We start from the raw sequence: 20,700 nt of genomic DNA on the forward strand, positions 1-20,700 counted from the left end.
GAAAGGGTATTTTTGGTCCTTTCTCACTTGAACTCATTCCCCCTTGAATTTCAAACGACTTTAACTTTTTCATACGTTAATATTTTATTACAAAAATTACATCGTATTATCGAGCATTTCATTCTCTTTAATTTGAGCATCCTATTGCTATAGTTTTCTTAAAAAAAAAATAAATGATTTTAAATATCCACTACGTGATTACGTGATTTTGAATACCCATCACATGACTACGTGATTTTGAATACTTATTACATGATTATGTGATTTCGTTATAGTATGTGAAACCACAATAAGTGATCGCGTGATTACGTAATAATAGTTGACTATGTATTGTTACGTGACTATGTGATTTTGAACACCCATTTCGTGATTACGTGATTTTATTATAGTATTTTATGTGAAACTACACTGAGTGATTATGTAATTACGTAAAAATAAAAACATGCAATACATAATATTTCATATGGAATAACTAATATTTCAGGTCTAATCACATATTAAGGATAAATTGTATACAAAACATTAGCCAAATCAACCTATAATAACCACATAATGTCATATATTAGAGATTTAATCATGTAATAAAGCATAAACAATCAAGTTCTTATTATTGAATGTGTAATCACGTAATAAGCATAATTGTAATAACATTAGTTAAAAGTTATAACAAATCATATTGAATGTATAATCAGCTAATTGATTTATATATTGATTGTGTAATCACGTAATGGTTTATGTTGAATGTGTAATCACGTAATGGATATTCAAAATCATGTACTCATGTGATGGGTATTCAAAATCACGTAATCATGTAACGGACTAATGGGTATTCAAAATCTTGTAATTTTTTTAAGAAAATTGTAACATCCCAAAGTTTTCGTAAATAAACCAAATTAACTGCAATGAGCGGGTAAAATACCATTAGTGGTAAAAGTTAATCCGATAAACATTAGGATTTAAATAAATAAACGTAATGATTAAATAAAAGGTGAATAAACGTTTTTATAAGATAAAGTTATGAAGGGCCCGACCTATCGGAACTTAATCTAGGCCGGGTTGTAACGCCTCGACTTTGGCAAAGTGAATTATTATGTTCATTTGATAAGTGACATGAAGTATACAACATTGAATGTTTAACCTACTTAGTATACTTGTTTATTTAAAAGATAAAGAGTTGTAACATAGAAATAGATAATAAAACATGGAGGAGCTAAATGACACACTCTTGAAAGTTGAAAATAGAAGATGATGAGAAAATAAAACTCACACACATACTTGTGTGTGTGTCGTACATAGAGAAAGAAAAAGAGAAAGAGAGGAGAAGAGCTCCCCAAAAATCTCAAGACATGCCAAAATTAAAGAAGGATTCAACACTAAATCGATGCATGATCTCAAATTTGTGATCATCTAAGCTTTCCAAGCATAAGGTATGTTATAAAACTTGATTTGATGAACTTTATGTGAAGAGGAACTTGAAGGTCGTAACCTTAAGTTCAATATTATTGTTAGTATGATGAAATTGACAATTAAAGTATGTGTAAGATCATCATACTTGTTAGTATATGTGAAATACTTGAACAATTTAGAGGTTAAACCATATTTTTAAGGGGTGCGTTCGGCTTTTTGCCTATAAAATACGTTAATTTTTTTCTCAAGGGGTGCGTCCACCCACCCACCCATCACCATAGGTTCGCCCCTAAGTATGAAACTAATTTTAATTAACGATAACATATATAATAAACTATTGTATAATATTAAGTGAAACCTTCCTTACCATTCTGAATTGCCAATCTCCAGAGTCTGACATAAATCCAGTTGGCGACTACATAGAAACCAGGTGCAGTTTAGTGATTATCAGGACATATAATTTCAAAAACTTAACCAATATAAATTAACGACAATTATGCTACAAACATTAATCATGTTGGATTCGAATAGTTAAAAACTAACCCGGATATACTTGCGAAGTGTTCAATTTTGATCATGATTATAAGTTGGTGTGATTAACTAACGAAAACTTATAAAGCTTGAATGCCATTCATGATCGTTTATAATTAATGTTAGGGGGCCAGGCCACTCAATGAAGCCCTTTCAGGTACCCTACTCGTCCGACAACGTTGGCGCCGGTCGTGCGGGTAGGGGGCTGTGGTGTTACGTGACTTTTTCATTTATTTGCATTTTTCATATTATGCATTATGTAGGGGTAATAAGGGTTGTTTTCTATTTGTTTGAGGGTCTTGTGTGTAAGTTTATCTTTTATAAATTGAATGCTACGTAACAATCTGGAGGATATCCAGAATTTGAGTCAAATACTTCTCATCTCTTAGCTTATTTCTCTGCAATACGGTTATAACCCTATCAAGGGTATCAGAGCCATTCCGATTCCTCATCGGAATTCCTTGCCGCCGCCATGACTAACACCCGCAATAATGAAATCGACAACACCCTCAAGTCCCATGGTAAGGCAATCAACGACATCCAAGCTGCGTTAGCGGCCCTGACGAAGCAACAGGAACAATCTTCGTAGCAGATGGAAGAGATTTTGAAGGCGGTACGTGATAAAGCCGTGCAGTCGTCGGGTAGTTCCTTCGGGTCCTTCTCCGGCCCAGATGGTGACTCACGAACATCCAAACCATTCCATATAGGTAAGATCGACTTCCCTAAATTTTCGGGGACGATGTTGAGGGGTGGGTCTATCGCTGCGAACATTTTTTTTCGATGGATGACACCCCCGATGACTCGAAATTACACTGTGCTGTGGTTCACTTGGAAGGCGATGCCCTCCAATGGCACTGTGCCTACTTGAAGACCCGTAATGCCACGGTTGCCGAGGTCCCATGGGCGGACTATGTTCGTTCGATCTCTGCCCGTTTTTCTGATGCAATGTTTGAAGACCCTATGGAAGAGATTGCATCTCTCGTTCAACTTACTGATGACGCCAAGGGTCTACAAGAATATAATTCAGGTTTCGATCGCTTGCTTAACAAGGTTACCGTTAGCGAACTTTATGCTGTTAGCCTATATTTGAAGGGTTTGAAGCCGGAAATAAAAGGTCCGGTAAAGATGTTCAAGCCTCAAATACTACGTGAGGCGTATGGGTTAGCAAGAATTCAAACTATCAATAACACATGCTTGATGAAGCGTTTCAACGCTGTGGAGGATGGGCTGCAACCCGAAGATGTCAAAATAACACCTCCCGTTAATGGTTCAAAACTACCCTTGCTGCCAAGTCGAACAACCGAGCCATCAAGTTCTAAACCGGGAATTCTTAGCTCGAGGCGTTTGACGAGTGATGAACTTGAGCAAAAAAGGGCAAAGGGGGAATGTTTCTGGTGTACCGAAAGGTTCGTTCCGGGACACAAGTGTAAGAAAAAACAACTTTACATACTTGAAGTGATAGATGATGAAAAACAAGCAACGGAAGGGGATGAAGACAAGGTTTCTTGAAGTACTTTTTGAGGGCAAAAAGTAGGTTAAGGGGGGAGTATTGTTACGTGTCTTTTTAATTTATTTGCATTTTTCATATTATGCATTATGTAGGGGGTAATAAGGGTTGTTTTCTATTTGTTTGAGGGTCTTATGTGTAAGTTTATCTTTTATAAATTGAATGCTACGTAGCAATCTGGAGGATATCCAGAATTTGAGTCAAATACTTCTCATCTCTTAGCTAAGAGATGAGATATCTTTTATAAACTTACACACAAGACCCTCAAACAAATAGAAAACAACCCTTATTACCCCTACATAATGTATAATATGAAAAATGCAAATAAATGAAAAAGACATCTAACATGTGGGTAGGATTGAAAGGTAGTGGAAGCCGAAGTGGGTTGATTTCGGGGGTTTTGAGGAAAACTAAACACAAGTATTTAAGGTTTTGTGGAAAATTATGGACTTTTAGTGGTAGAATGAATCAAAGGATGTGGTGATGAAGAAGTTGAAAAAGTACCTTTTTTATTCCATTTTATTTGAGAAAAAAATAACAAATTAATAAAAATATTATTTAAATGCCACTCCCATCAAGTTAACAAATTGACATTCTAAACCTCTTATTAATTAATGTTTCATGAAAGGCCAACTAATTTTGGTTTATTATTATGTTTATCACTAAATTTTTATTTTCGTATTATTATTGTCATGTCCATAATAATAATAATAATAATAATAATAATAATAATAATAATAATAATAATATTATTTTTGTTTAGTTAAATGTTTTATATTTTTTTAAATTAATATATTGATTTTTTATTAAAAATGGTTTAGGGTAGTAGATGAAGTAATATTGCATCACAAAAGTCTTTTTTTTGGGCTATTTAATTAGACTTTATAAATCACAAACCAGGGTAGACGTATTTCTCCATGTATGTGAGGCGAATTTCATCATGGGAGTTAAAGCTGTTGATACATGCATAATTCCTGCGATCCTTTGTAACGATATCTACAAAATAAAATAAATGAATGGCGATCACACATATTTACACACAAACATATACAACTCTATGCATTGTGTTAGATTTTTTCTTCGATAATTTTGTATAAAAATATCTGATTGTTAAAAAATGAGAAAGTAGAGTTAAAGAAAAAAATCAACACTAAAGGGGTTTTTCAAAATACATATACACTTACCTTTAAGCCATTTTTTTTTACTTTTTTATTATTTACCTTTTACACCTTCTCCGTTATAACCTTTGAAATATATTTATACCCATTATTATTATTGAAATAGAACCGTAAAAAAATTTATGTAATATGCGATATATAAACAGACAAGTATAAGGCTACATGATTACATGGATTTATACCCTTGGCTTAAAGTCCATGTGTTGGATTTTTGTGGTCTTCTATACTTTGTTGGAAATTAGCTAATTGTACAGGAACCTTCCATATGTGTGTATATATAGTGAGGATCGTTTAAGAACCACTATTTATCGGAAGAACCATGAGAACCACTATTTATCACAAGGACCACTTGTAAACTCAATCAAAACTACCTTAAAAAGCTTAAAAACACACACATTTTTTTAAAAGTTTTTTCCATTAAAATCGCAACTTTTGATTAAAAAAAATTATTAATAAAAAGTCGTGATTTTAATGGATTTTTTTAGCATTTAGTATTGGTTTAGCTTTAGGGTTTAATTTTTAGCATTTACCTTGGATGGGGGGTTAAGGTTTTTTTTTTTTTTTTTTTTTTTTTTTTTTTTTTTTTTTTTTTTTATAGGTTTTTGGGTGGTGGTGGGGTGGGAGGTTCATTGTTTGTTTTGGGTTTATTTTGTTTGTATTCACACTAATTCTTGTGGTTCTCTTTTTAAAGCTAGTTCTCGTATTAACCTTACCATATATATAGGGAGAAGATCATGCGAGAACCACCTCTTATTGTGAGAACCGCGAGAACCAATGTGAACACACCAAAAATGCCTAAAAATAGCTAAAAACCACACAATTTTTTTTTTAATATTGTTTATATAAAAATCGCTACTTTCGAAGCCAAAAAAAAAATAAAAAATATTAATTTTTTTTTTTTTAGGTTTTTTGGGGTTTAGTTTTTAGCATTTTAGCTTGGGGGTGGGGGGGGTTTAGGTTTTTGGGGGGGGGGGTGGGGGAGGGGGGTTTAGGTTTCTTTTTTTTTTTTTTTTTTTGGGGGGGGGGGTTGTTTAGGTTTTTTTTAGTTTTTTGGGGGTTTTAGTTTTTAGCATTTAGCTTTGGGGGGCGGGGGGGGGGGAGGGGTGGGTTAGGTTTTTTTTTTTTTGGGGGGGGGGGGGTTAAGGTTTTTTGGGGGTGGGGGTTAGGTTTTTTTAGCTATTTTAGGTTGTGTTCACATTGGTTCTCAAGATTCTCACAATAAGGGTGGTTCTCGCATGAGCCCCTCCATATATATATTTATATATATATATATATATTATATATGTATATATATATATATATATATTAGGTATTGAGAGAAAACACATAGTTATTGAGAAAACTTAGAAACTCTATCCTTCCAATATTTTTTGATTTTGAAAAAAAAAATCACACATGTAGTTTACATGTTTCTAAGGGTTTTGAGAAGAAAAAAAAACAAAAATAAAAAAAACGTCGAGAGGTTATTTTTTAAAACAATAAACAAGTTTTGCGCAACACGACTGTATGTTACACATGACTGTTAGATATGTTACACAAAAACTTGTTTATTTATTTTTTTTTAAATTTGGTCATCTTTTTTTTTTGTCCAAAACCCTTAAAACATGCATATTACACGTGTGATTTTTTTGCAAGATAAAAAAAATGTTGTGAGGTTAAAGTTTTTTAGGTTATCTCAATAACTATGTGTTTTCTATACAATTATATATATATATATATATATATATATATATATATATATAGGATTAGGTTCAAGAGTGAACACTAGTGTAGTTTGCGAACTGAGCGAACAAATCCTGGCCATACATGTGTGCAGATCAATGGCAAGGATTTGATGATGAAATACACTAGTGTATTTTACGATTTGATGATGAAATCCTAGCCATCCACGTGTGTAAATCAGTGGCCAAGATTTGTTCACTCAGTTAGAACCCCACCCTTTATATATATATATATATATATATATATATATATATATATATATATATATATATATATATATATATATATATATATATATATATATATATATAGGGAGAAGATCATGCGAGAACCACCTCTTATTATGAGAACCGCGAGAACCAATGTGAACACACCGAAAATGCCTAAAAATAGCTAAAAATCACACAAATTTTTTTTTGTGAATTTTTTAATATTTTTTATAAAAAAATCGCTACTTTTCGAAGAAAATTTTTTTTTTTTAAATTTTTTTTTAAAAAAAAGTTTTTTTTTTCTTGGCTTCTAAAAGTAGCGATTTTAACATGAAAAATATTAAAAAATTCAAACATTTTTTTTTAGATTTTTTTAGATTTTTTTTTAGATTTTTTTAAATTTTTTGGGGGTTTAGTTTTTAGCATTTTAGCTTGGGGGGGGGGGGTTTAGGTTTTTGGGGGGTGGGGGAGGGGGGTTTAGGTTTTTTTTGGGGGGGGGGGGGTTAGGTTTTTTTTAGGTTTTTTTTAGCATTAACTTGGGGGGGGGGGGGTTAGGTTTTTTTTTTTTTTTTTTTTGGGGGGGGGGTTGGGGGGTTTAGGTTTTTTGTGGGGGGGGGGGTGGGGTGGGGTTAGGTTTTTTTAGCTATTTTAGGTTGTGTTCACATTGGTTCTCAAGGTTCTCACAATAAGGGTGGTTCTCGCATGAGCCCTTCCCTATATATATATATATATATATATATATATATATATATATATATATATATATATATATATATATATATATATATATATATATATATATATATAGGGGACCGCTAGAATGAGAACCACCCCGAGTGGTGTTTTTATTTTTTTTTCTTTTTTTTACACCAAACTTGTGGTGTAAAAAACTACCCCCTCGGGCGCGGCGTTTAAATTTTTTTTTACGGATGTGTTGATAATACACACATTTAGTTGTAAAAAAATTGTGGTAAACGGCGACCCGGATGGTGTGGTTCTCGCGGTTTTTACAACTCGGGGTGGTTCTCATTTTAGCGCAATTCTATATATATATATATATATATATATATAGTGATGAGTTAAGATGAGAAGAACTTCTTTAGAAAAAAAGTAGAAATTTAACAAATAAGAATGCTTTATTTTGTTTTATTTAATATTTGTATTTAATGTTATTGTTTTTTTTTTGAACGGCCAACAAACTCAATCCCGAGCACTCTCGGGGCACCCACTGGACAAACGGAGTACTCCGAGAGTAACCCGAGTCCACCACCAATTCCGGGGAAAACCCGGTAACCCACCCGCCCGTAGGCACGACGGTGAAATTACCGGTAAAACCCGTTTGGCTCAAGGATCCAACCCAGGTATCCCTGGGTCTCCTATCATTGCCCACCAGTGCCTCACTCTGCACCAAGTGGGAGTTGAACATGCATCTCTCAAAAGAAATGCAAGCCCTCTACCACTTGATCTAGAGATCATTGGCCGTATTTAATGTTATTGTAAGGGTATATTGATAAACTTACATAGATCATTAATATGTAGTTTTCTTCTTTAATTGCTAACTACATTAAATTTTTTATTATTCAAAATATATATTAAAAATTAGTTTAGAATGTAGGATAAATTACAAGGTGTGTAGGATAGATTACGAGTTGTGTAGGACAAATTTTAAAATATGTAGGATAGATTTCTAAATGTGTAGGATAACTTTTTTATGTTTACATAAATTTTAGTTTGATGTTCTTTTGTTTTACATGACCCGACCCGATATGAACCGCTTTTTTTATATATACTCAGGAGCCTAAAATCTTTAAAAATATTCCGCACCCTCATAGTAAAATTCCTGGGTCCGCCACTTATTCCTATAACCCCACATTTCACAATTTTTTAACATTTGTCACATATTATGGGGTTTATGTGGTCTTACCACTACACAAGGCCTAATAACGGCATATACGTTTCTCATAAATAAAATTAATATAGCAACTTTATGAATTAATCAGAAGAATCTATAGTATGTTTGTTTGGGTACAACTTAAAAAGTGTGTTTTAGGTTTGGGAAATTGAAAGCCAAGTGAAGAAACATACTGCGATAAACAAATCTTTGGTAGATGTTGTATCGTTTGCCACTCGGATATGCATCCCACTTTTGCGCAATACACCATAATAGACCCATAGTACCAGGGACCTTTAGTGTAGCCAGTTCAGGATGCTCTTGGAGCAAGGAATATGCATCATCTGCAGAATAAATCATATAGCTTAGTAATAATTAATAATTAATACCAAATGGGATTGTTTTTTTTTTTTTAAGATATAAAATATGGAGTGAGAATGAGAGGTGTTAATAAGTGGTTAAAAAATTAAATGCCTGTTGATGAAGTAGAATTATTTTGGGTGCTTTTAGGTTTTTTTATTATGTGGATTTCGGTATTTTTGAAGAATGAGTGTTTTTGTGATGTGACGACTTACAAGACACACTTTTAGGTATTGTGGATGGTCTAACTAAGTAACTAACCCAAAAATCCAGAGCAGATTGTAGTGGTGATGAGCAAAACTCCATTTTCGCCGATAAATGGATTGTGGTATCTATCCTTTTCGCTAAGCTTAATATGTGTTCTACACTCTTTAAGAAGATAAGTAAAAGTAGCCTTGTGAGAATGAAAAGCAGCTCTGGTGATAGGCAAGAACTTGTCGCTATCGACACAGAATAACAAGTGTGGGTTTCTCTTTACCAACATCTCTGCAACTCTTTTGTCGCCAAGCATTGCAGCGTAATGCAACGCGTTTTGCTGTTTATTATTCACTAGACTCGGAAGTATCTCCGAATCTTTTATGTCATGTAGGAGTTTCTTTAGAAAACCGTGATGAGAAGAATCAAATTTATCCTCATGACTTTCGAGAATCGCAAGATGTAGTGCCCTCTCCCCGTCAACGTTGAGTACGTCAATCAATGCATCCGAGTCGTTTCTCAAAAGCTCTTTAGTTTTAGGCAGGTTTCTCTGTTGAATAGCTCTACATAGTTGGGAGTATTCCCCCACACCTATGGACATATGAAAATAACAAAATCATTTGAATAACATGACTAGTATTAATATATACACATATAGATATATACTAATTACTTTTTTTCCCGGAGGTTGCGTTAGCCTTCGCGATAGGAGCTGGAGCTTCTGCAGGCGGAGTATTATAATTTGTCTCTAGCTTTTTCCAAACAGCATACGCTGTTTGGAGACCGACAACAGTTTCCATGACATCTTCACTCAAGGAGCCGAATATCCATCCTTTCACTAGGGTGTCCGACCTTTTCCATTTTCTATGCGTAGCCTCAAAAGCGGGGATGTTTAGCATCCTCTTAGAACCACTACATTCCATAGGCTCCGAGAATCCCCCATCGATAAAACCGAGCATATCATGGCTATCGAGAAGACACCGCATCTGTTCCTGCCATCCTGCATAGTTATGCTTACCGGACAACTTTATAGACACAAAGCTGGCAGCAGCATTTAAACTAGAAGGGAATGGATATTGTTGTGACCCTGCAAAGCATTGTATATACATATATGTGAGGTTGTATTGTTTTTTTATTCAAAAACTATGATATATATATATATATATTCTCATAAGAAAAGTATTACCTTTGGTAATGGCACTAATGCTTGAGGAAGCCATTAGTTAGAGTAAGAAGTTGTAAGAGATTGGATGATTGAGGAAGATTACTTTGATGGTATAAATAAGCAAGTCCCTATAACCAACAAATGTGGGAGAGAAGATATATGAGATTATATTGATAAGTGTGTTTTACAAATAAGGTATAATAGTGTATACATATAAGTAAAAAAAACACCTAATGTATACATACAACTCTAACAATCATTTGAATAACATCATCATCATCATACTCAATAAATCTCACCAATAGCAAAACAAAGGTAGGGTATGAGAAGGGTAAGATGTAGACAGCCTCACCTCTACCCCGTAGGAATAAAGAGGCTGCTTCCACTGAGACCCCCGGCTTGATAGTAGTTTTGCATCAAGCCTTGGACATAAGACACATAACACTCAGCAATCGGGACAAAGACCGATTAGTGCATGTACCCTTTTGTCTTTCAGCTATGAACGCCACCACATGATGCATGATTAACCGTCCTCAACTTTTAGCTTTATTTTCACAAAATTAGTAATACAACGTTAAAATTAGTGCACTTTCACTTTTGCCCCCTGATGACCCACACATATATACATTATATACGCATATCGCAAGTAGAGCGTAAATCATTTGAATAACATGATATGTATATCAACAATAGAATAAATTCTATTTGTACAATTGTTGATAACCAAAGAATTTTACCGAGTAACTACAATTCCACCGGATCAATGAGTGACCCTAGGGTTGAAATTATGGCTTGAAGTTATGAGTTTAAAAGTGTTGTGAGTGAGACCATTGGTAGGTCATTGGACTCGATCAAATAATATGTTGAGTGTTATTATAGCCTTGGTTAAAACGAGCTTTGGATATTACAAGTTTTGGTTAGTCGAGTTACGGAATATATGATCTTCGACGAAAAGATTGAGGTATTTATGTGGAAGTTAGATTCGCATCTATAAGCAACTACCGCGAACAGGAGGGTACAAGACAAGTTACAGATGTTGTAGAACTAAAGTATAGCGTAAATTTTACGAAAGTAGATGTTAGATTTTTGCAAGGCTTTTAGATAACAGCTTCGTCTTCGACAGCTGTGGGTCTGGAATGTATAAACTTGACATCGAATCGAAAATCGCTCCTAACTGAAAGAGCTATAAAATCTTGGGTGGCAACGAAAGTCTGTCTTTCAATGTAATCGTCCAGGCAAGGATCTTTGTATAAAATACATTAATGTGGTGTATGCTTATAAACATATATGCATATATTCAACGCATTGTAATTAGTCATAGTAGATGGTAGATATTGTAAATATCTACATTGTATAATACTTCATGTACTGCCACTTTTGGAATACTATCAATCACGATTGCCAAACGCTCCTTTTACCATTTCTCAATTTGGTATCTGAGCTCTTATTGACTTTTTTTAAAGTAAAATGTCTCTCTGGTTTTATAAAATAATACATATAGTCCCAACATTTGGAAATTTTACAGATGCTTCCTGTGGTTTGATGAGTTGTTACTCAGATAGTCTCTGGAATGGATATCCATTAGTTTTCACCGTTAACTCCATATAAAATGACCAAAATGCCCTTAGTATTAAATTAAAACACTAAGGTGGTGTTTGTTTTTTAAGAGGTAAAAGGTCTGCAGTCTGCGGACCACATCTGCAGGCATCTGCAGGAGAAGAGGTGGACCAAAGGTCTGCAGTCTGCAAGGAGAAGAGGGTTTGTTTTTTTTTTTATTCTACAGAAAGATCTTCTCAACACACACAAACACACACTTTACACACACAAACCTCTTGTTCTCTCTCTCTGCATCACCACCGCCACAACCATCTGCCTCACCACCACCACCACCACAACCACCCACCCCCGTCGCAACCACCCACCCCCGTCGCAACCACCACCACCGCCAAGAACATCAAAACCCACCACCGCCGTCGTTCGATTTGGGGGTTTGTTTAAAGATGAAGAACATCAAAACCCACCACCGCCGTCGTCGTTCCACCACCGCCATCACCGATCTCTCTTTCTTCTTTCCCTCTCTCTCTCCTGCCGCTCCCTCTCTCTCTCTCTCTTGATTCTGTGGTGGGTTTTGACATGTTGGGAGTTGATTTGTGTTCTTTGATTCTGTTGATTTGTGTTCTTGATTCTGTTGGTAATTTTGTGATAACTGAAGAGAGAGGGAGAGAGATGGGTGTCGGAGGTTGATTCTGCTGAAGAGAGAGAGAGAGAGAGAGAGATGGGTGTCGGAGGTGGAGGTGGTGGTGGAGCAGGGGTGGGCGGCGGAGGAGGTGGTGTCGGAGGTGGAGGTGGTGGAGGTGGTGGTGGCAGAGGAGGTGGTGTCGGCTGGAGGGAGAAGAGGGAGAAGAGGAGAAGAGGTTGGAAGAGGATGGAACATGTCTGCATGGTGAAGAGGTCTCGCAGACCTTTTTTAATGAAAGGTCTGCAAGAAAACAAACAAGCTGCAACATCCAAACCTCTGCGCGCGTCTGCGCGGCGCAGACATAAGTGGCCAGAAGTGCTTCTGGCCAAAAAACAAACACCACCTAAAAGTAGACATATTAAAATTAAAGGTGAGACCCACCAACCTTCTTATTCACCTTTTAAGCCCTTGTATGTTTCTCTTTCTCTCACACACACACACACACACACACACACTCACTCACCACCACCTGCCTCCACCACGTACCACCATCTGTCACCACCTGCAACTCCATCAACATCAACATCTCCGTCACCTTAAGCACTTGTATCTCTCTCTTTCTCTCTCTAACACATACACACTCACCACCACCTACCTCCACCATTTACCACCAGCCGCCACCACCTGCAACTCCACCAACATCAATATCTCCACCACCTTAACTCCCTCCTACATCCCAGATCCCTTCATCCACCACATTTAGAGAGAGAAATGACTAGAGAGAGATCGATCAGAGAGAGAGAGACGCGAACAGGATGGTGACGATGGGCTGTTAATGTTAACAATGGTAAATTCAGTCGATTAAGGTACATGTCGCCTCTAGGGTTTCGAGTTTTGAGTTGAATTTGTAGATTTAGAACCGATTTAGGGTTTTATTGGCTGGGTTTTGATGATGGTTGTTGTTGACGGTGGTGACGACGATGGGTGTGTTGACGACAAAGAAAGATGATGATGGTGGTGGTTTATGGGTATAGAGATGGTAGTGGTTCAGATGGTGGCTGCTGTTGTGGCGGTGGTGACTGTGGTGGTGTTTTGTGATGGGTTAAGGGTTGAGGGTTGTAGGGGTTAGGTTTAGGTGGCGAAGGTGGGTGTGGGTGGAGCTAGATGTGGAGGTGGAGGTGGGTGACTATGGTGATGGTGGTCGGTTGTTTTGTACAAGACAAAAGAGTTGTGGGCCCCACACTTTCAATATAATAATATGAGTGTGTATAACATTTGTTTTTTTTTTTTATATTTTTAAAGAGAGGGGGTAAATAAGTAATTTCATATAGACTTAATAGTGAAAACTAAGGACATCTACTCCAGGGACTATCTGAGTAATAACTCGTCAAACCACAGAGAGCACCAGTGTAATTTCCAAAAGTTGAAGATTAAAGGTGTTAATTTACAAAACCGTAGGGACTATCCGAGTATTTTACTCTTTTTTTTACTTCACCCAATTGTACAACCAGAGCCGCTAGAGCACGTAATGCTCATCAGAAGTCAAAATTCTTCTTATCTGGTTCTCTTTGGAGCATACTCTTTAAGATTGCATCGCTATTCTCGCTCATTTCGATTACACAAAACTACTATACCGTTTAGAGACATAAATTTGTTCGAATATTATTTTTAACCTTTCTAATGGTAAACTAAGTTACTCCTAATCTACTCCTATTAAACCACCAATGCTTATACATTACACATGTAAAATAGATAAGAAACACCAAATCATCAAATCATATATGTTACGTACAATTATTTACCTTTAATAAAGTGGTATATCTCACTTTGTTGAAAAGCTGAAGACATGTAGGTCTAATTTATCTATTATTATTTCCTTTAATAAAGGGTCCTTTTTGTTAAATAATTGAATAAGACAACTTTATTATCAATCAAGTGAGGTTTCCCAATTTTTTTAACTAACAATATTTTATCTCATTCATACTTTACAAGTTACATCAAACAGAAGATAGACGAACAACAAGCTGCGTCGTCACCCCTTTCTGAATTGTAAACCTTAATCTACCAAAGACAAAACCCCATCCCCTAAGACTGAGCAATTGTTATAATTGAGATCTTTTTCTTATAAAAAAAGGTATTTTGAGTATAACTCTTGAGTTAATTGCCAAAATCATCCCTAAGGTTTGGGCAGGTTTGCCATTTTCGTCCAAAATGACACTTTTGTACCAAATTGCCCCCAACGTTTGTAACTTTTTGCCATTTTCATTCAAACCACTAACTTAGTTTATTTTTTCCTGTTAAGTTGAGGATATTTTGATGAAACTGCCAAATATAAAACCACAGGGACGATTTTGGCAATTTACTCTAACTCTTTTAAATTTCTTTTATTTAATTAATTTTGTTACATATATAATAAAAAAGAATATACATGCAATTTTTATATGAAAAAAATAATAGCTTTGTCACATAATTTTTATTAATTTTCATCTAACCACTAACTAAGTTAATTTTTCTATTAAGGCGAAGGATGTTTATAAACTGAGACAGAAATTAATTTCTAATTTTTTATATAGATCAGTTTTATAAAAATAAAATCTACTTAAACCTCTAAATTTTATAAAACTAAAATGGTGATGACCTTATTGAAAAAGGTCAAATAAAAAAATCTTATCATATGTACCAAGTTTGTAATTCATCTTCTACTCTTTTAAATTCGCTTCTAAGGAAAAACAGAAGTCAATGCCTCCCCCCCCCCAATCAAACAACGTATCGTTAGTAAACCTTAAAATTACCTACCAAATTGTAATTATAATGCTATGAACCAAAAGTTTCTTTACTCAAGCCACTCAGAATAAGTATTAGTTAGTTACCCTCATAATCTTAATTAAATAAATATTTTATTTCTACCAACATATTTCCTAGGTGCTCAACACATTTAAAAAATATGTAACGTTTTACAATTTTTTTTCTATCTCTACAACTGATAAATACTAAAAGTTGTAATCGATTGTTATGTGTTGCACACCAATGACGTTTTCTCTTTATAAAACTGATTTATATAAGAAGCTGTAAATTAATTTCTGTCTTAATTTATAAAATTTAAAACATCCTTTATCTTAACAGAAAAAATAAACTGAGTTAGTGATTTGGATGGAAATTTATAAAAATTATGTGACAAAACTTTTAATTTTTTTTCTAAAAACTCCATGTATATTCTTTTTTTATTATATACTAGGTTAGAAACCCGTGTATCACACGGGGTTGTACATTAAAAACACTATAATTCAATTTTTTTTACCAAACATCTTATCACCGAAATTACATATTGTTACCAAACATCTCATCACCAAAATTACATGTTGTTACATGTAATAATGGTAAAATAAATGGTATAATAATATATCATAAAATTTAAATGCCTATTTATATAAAATGCAATATATAGCTGGCTAAACTCATCAAGGAGCAATCTTTTATAACCCCCATGTAAAAAAAACTTTTTTAGTTATAAAGTATGTTTCTAAAAGTATATCTTTAAAAAACAATTAAATAAAATTTAAAAAAAAGTATAAAAGTATACCCCCACCTATTTTTCAAGCACCTCATTTGCATTTTTTTTAATTATTTTATTAGTCTCAAGTATACCTATAATATTACTGAGTTAAACTATACAACTTTTGGTATACATTTGACGAGGTTTTGTTTTTTTTTAAAGGGTGTAGTTGACAAAATTATTTACCAAAATGACTTATTTCAAAAGTATTTATCAAAATGGGTTCTCTTATAAAAAAATAAAGAAATGCTAAAAAAAATCCCCTAACCATCCTATTTTCTTCCTTGTTAAACATGGGGACTCCATGTTTATCGCCACCAAATCACTATGCCCTTTTGAAAAAAAACTCTATATATGTTGTTTTTTAATAACGAATATCTTGTTTTTCGTAAGACTTGAACCCAATATCTCACACTTAAGTGATCAATATTGTAATGAACTAATGATTTTTCAACTAAGAGTGTTACTACAATACTTGCATGCATCATAATATCTTGAGATACGCATTTAAAGATATGCATAATTGAATTTAGGCATGGTTGCAAAAGTCGCTAGGCGCTCCCTAGTCGGATTCGGGAGTACTCGGGAAGTACTCGGCTTAGGCGGAGATTACTCGGGGAGTAATTGGCCTGGGAGACCAGTACTCGTGCCTCGGCAGCCTACCTTGTAGCGAGTACTCGGGGAGTACTCGGAGCCTAGGCGGGACTTTTACAACCATGAATTTAGGTAATTACAACTTATTTATAATTTACATGCAGTAAATGCATTAATTAAATCTAAATGTTAACCACGTTTACAAAATACATAAGGCCATGGGGTATGGGGCTTGGGTTGGGGCGTGGGTTGGGGGAAAACGCCCAAGCCACCACCCCGGGTGGGCTTGGGTTGGGGCGTGGCCCTTGGGGCTTGGCTTTCAAGCCGGACGTGGGGCGGGCTAGCAAGGTGACATGACAGACTCTCAATGGCCAAACCAATCTAGCCATTTCACATGCCCCCATGTGTCAACTCATACCCCCAACCCAAGCCCCACCATACCCCATCCAAAGTGGGTTTGAGAATTGAGTTTTGAAATTTACACGTGTCAACCAAAGCCCCAACCCAAGCATACCATACCCCACGGTCTAAGTTTTTTGAAGAAAAAACATTTCGTACTAAAATTTTAAAATCAATTAAATCAATCAATGAACCATCAATTATTAATTATTAATTATTAATTATCATTATTAATCAAGAATAAATAAAATGGTTAATAAAATGTAGGAATACTCACAACATGACATGTGGTGAAAATAGTCCTAATAAATGACAAGTGGCAATAATTAAAGAAGGAAGCCTAAAATTCATCCATGTGTACTTTATTTTTATTTATTAGTATAGAGATGTGACAAAAATAATTAAATAAAAGAAATTAAAAAGGATTTGAGTAAATTGCCAGAATCGTCCCTATGGTTTTATATTTGCCAGTTTCATCCAAATATACTCAACTTAACAGAAAAAATAAACTAAGTTAGTGGCTTGAATGGAAATGGCAAAAAGTTACAAACATTGAGGGCAATTTGGTACAAAAATGTCATTTTGGACGAAAATGACAAATGTGCCCAAACCTCAAGGACGATTTTGGCAATTAACTCTAGTTCCATAAAGTTTATATTCCCAAAAAATGGGATCTTTTTTCTTATACAAAAGGTATTTTGAGTATAACTCTTAGTTCCGTAAAGTTTATATCGAAGCTTAGTTAAAAAAAAATAAATAGAAAATGTGTATTTATTTAAGAAAAACTATTATAAGATGTTACTAGATAAAAAATCAAAAAATGTTAAATGAAAATTAAAAAAAAAAAAAAAAAACCTTTTTTTGATGGAAATGACAGCACTTAATAAGTGTGCCAATCCCATCCTGTGATACTAATCTTAAAAGTACACAGTTATATAAAAAATGAAAAACAAAACGGTTTCGTGGGAAGAAAATCGACTACCATAGTACCATTTAGCAAACTGTGTGATACCTAGAAAAGAAATTAGCAAGGGGATTGTTTACGTAAACATAACGGTTAACAACTGAAACAAAACAAACGAATAGGGTGAGCAAATACAAAGAACCGACCTGGCCCGTCAATTACTCGACCCAAAAAACCCGAACCCGATTTTGTTATTTATACAAAAGTTCTAGAGCAGCACCATTTGGCTCCACTTAAATCCTAGCTACCAAATTACACATCTTGCATATTGTTCTATACTTCCATTACAGTTCTAGATACCAAATCACACCAGATTCGCTCCATTTCAGTCTAGAAACCAGATTCGCAGTGGGTGAGATTACAGATGAGAAGGAGTGAAGGACTGCGATGAATTGATCGATTAAGAGGTGGGTGAAATCCAGATTCGCAGTAGGTGAGATTATAGATTAGAAGAAGAAATTAGTCTAGGTTGAAGATTGTAGGTGAAATCAATCAATAAGATATTCATTTTTTTAGGAGAAAAATGCTCGGATAGTTCCTGTGGTTTCACCTTTAGTCCCTAACTTTCTAAAATTACCTTAATAGTCCTCAACTTTTCATTTTTTGTTCCCGAATAGTCTTTGGGTCTAACTTCTGCTTGTTTTCTCTGTTAAGTGGGTGTGAAATGACCAATTTACCGTTTCCTTAAAAAGGGCAAACCACAGGGACTAGATCAGAAACATTATCATCTTTCACCATTAAAACCTTTCTTCCTCTTCTCTGTGTTTTCTCCGGCGAACAAGACCCACTTCACCTCACCCTATTTCACCTTCGATTACCCCATCATTAATCACTGCCGGCGACCACCTCTCCACTGTCAAACCTCCGATCGATCACCACCATGGTGGTAGCCGCATATAAAACTCTTCATTTGTGGTAAGCTCAACAATATAACAATAATAATAATAATAATAATAATAATAATAATAATAATAATAATAATAATAATAATAATAATAATAATAATAATAATAATCCCCTGTTTCTTTTACATATAAAACTCTTATTAAAACCTCTGTTTTTTTTTTTTCCAGTTTAGGTCAAGAACTACTTCAAATCTCAACACCCCACCAAGATTCACACACTAGGAGTGTTTGTGAAACCAGAAAAATAGGAAAGTGATACCTGCTCGTGTAGAGGGTTGGCTGAGAGAAGTTGAAGATGTCAATAATGAAGTTCAAAGCATTTCAACTGACGTCAATATTGGATGTTTACACGTCAAAAAGAGGTACCGAGCAGGAAGAAACTCCTTGAAGACTATTGAAAAGATCGAGCGTCTTATTAATGAAGAAGAAAAAATTAGTTGGAGTGATGCCATTATACCTCTTGGAAGAGTCGATTCCAAACCATCAGCATCGACGTTGGCATCATCACCATCATGTGAGACTACTGGCTTCAAATCAAGAGATGAGAAATTTAAGCAAGCTCTTAAATTCCTTCAACAAGACGACGAGACTAGTCAAGTAATAGCCTTGTGCGGAATGGGTGGTGTTGGCAAGACCACCATGATGGAACAACTCAGAAAGTTTGCAAGTGAGAATAAGATGTTTAAGTGGATTGAGAAGTCAGTTGTGGGGCAAAATCCCAACATGCTTTCGGTTCAGAACGATATAGCAGCATACTTACAGGATTGTGATTTGCCCGGTAGATCAAAATCGGTAAGGGCAGATCATCTTAATAAAACAATTGCAAAACTGTTAGCAGATAAAGAAACGATTCTAATGATATTGGATGATGTGTGGGGGCCAATTGAGCTCGAAGATATTGGATTAACAAGTCCATTGCCAAAGGGAGTCAACTTGTGGCTTACATCACGGGACTATAATATTTGCAAACAAATTGCAGTTGATGCTAATTCAGATATTCAAGAAGTCAAAGTAGATGTCTTGGAGGAGGCAGAAGCACACAAATTGTTTTCGGATATTACAGGAGTCTTAAAAGAACATGATCCTGACAAGTATCACACTGGATGTAGTATTGTCAAAAAATGTGGTTATTTACGACTGGCTATCAAACTTATTGCAACAACCGTTAAATCTGAAGAAATATCTGTATGGAATGATAGACTTAACTGCTAGAATAATAATGATCTTGATAAAAATGTGCAAGAAATTATCAAGATTAGCTACGAGTATATAGAAGAAGAGGAAGAAGTGGTGAATCTTGGTGGTGATCGATCGGAGGTTTGACAGTGGAGAGGTGGTCGCCGGCGGTGATTAATGATGGGATAATCGAAGGTGAAATAGGGTGAGGTGAAGTGGGTCTTGTTCGCCGGAGAAAACACAGAGAAGAGGAAGAAGGGTTTTAATGGTGAAAGATGATAATGTTTCTGATCTAGTCCCTGTGGTTTGCCCTTTTTAAGGAAAGGGTATATTGGTCATTTCACACCCACTTAACAGAAAAAACAAGCTGAAGTTAGACCCAGGGACTATCCGGGAACAAAAAATGAAAAGTTGGGGACTATTGAGGTAATTTTAGAAAGTTAGGGACTAAAGGTGAGAAAAGGCAAAACCACAAGGACTATCCGAGCATTTTTATCTTTTTTTAGTATACATTAAAGAACGACGGTTCTTTGATGTTTAGGTTAAAAGATTTTGTTTATTGATGGGCCTAGTTGGCCCATTCTATTTGCCTGGTAAAACCGATTCACAAGGTTTGATTCAGTTTTCTTGTGTTTAAGAACCGACCTGATACCCGAAATCTAAATAATACTGGAACCGAAATCATACCTCTATAAATGACTAAGGTTCGGTCTCGGGTAATTTTCGGTTCGGGTATCGTTTCTCATGCCTTTGATCCGCTTGACC

The 20,700-nt window shown here is 35.1% G+C and overlaps 1 protein-coding gene across 3 annotated transcripts in view; it reads right to left on the reverse strand.

Annotated features, from left to right (window-relative positions):
* The window catches only part of LOC110920664, a 31,305-nt gene extending 20,978 nt beyond the window's left edge, over positions 1-10,327 (reverse strand). For 2 of the 3 annotated variants that reach the window (XM_022164850.2, XM_022164848.2), the window contains exons 1-6: positions 10,187-10,327; positions 9,674-10,087; positions 9,067-9,591; positions 8,640-8,789; positions 4,343-4,441; positions 1,775-1,822 (exon numbers count right to left, since the gene is read on the reverse strand). In XM_022164850.2, coding sequence (XP_022020542.1) covers positions 1,775-1,822; positions 4,343-4,441; positions 8,640-8,789; positions 9,067-9,591; positions 9,674-10,087; positions 10,187-10,220 — 1,270 coding nt within the window. In that variant the 5' untranslated portion in view covers positions 10,221-10,327. The remainder of the gene's footprint in view (positions 1-1,774; positions 1,823-4,342; positions 4,442-8,639; positions 8,790-9,066; positions 9,592-9,673; positions 10,088-10,186) is intronic. The other variant, XM_022164849.2, reaches the window with a different exon arrangement.
* Positions 10,328-20,700: the final 10,373 nt, after the last annotated feature.

This window comes from Helianthus annuus, chromosome 17, assembly GCF_002127325.2.
Source record: "Helianthus annuus cultivar XRQ/B chromosome 17, HanXRQr2.0-SUNRISE, whole genome shotgun sequence".
Classification (NCBI taxonomy): Eukaryota; Viridiplantae; Streptophyta; class Magnoliopsida; order Asterales; family Asteraceae; genus Helianthus; species Helianthus annuus.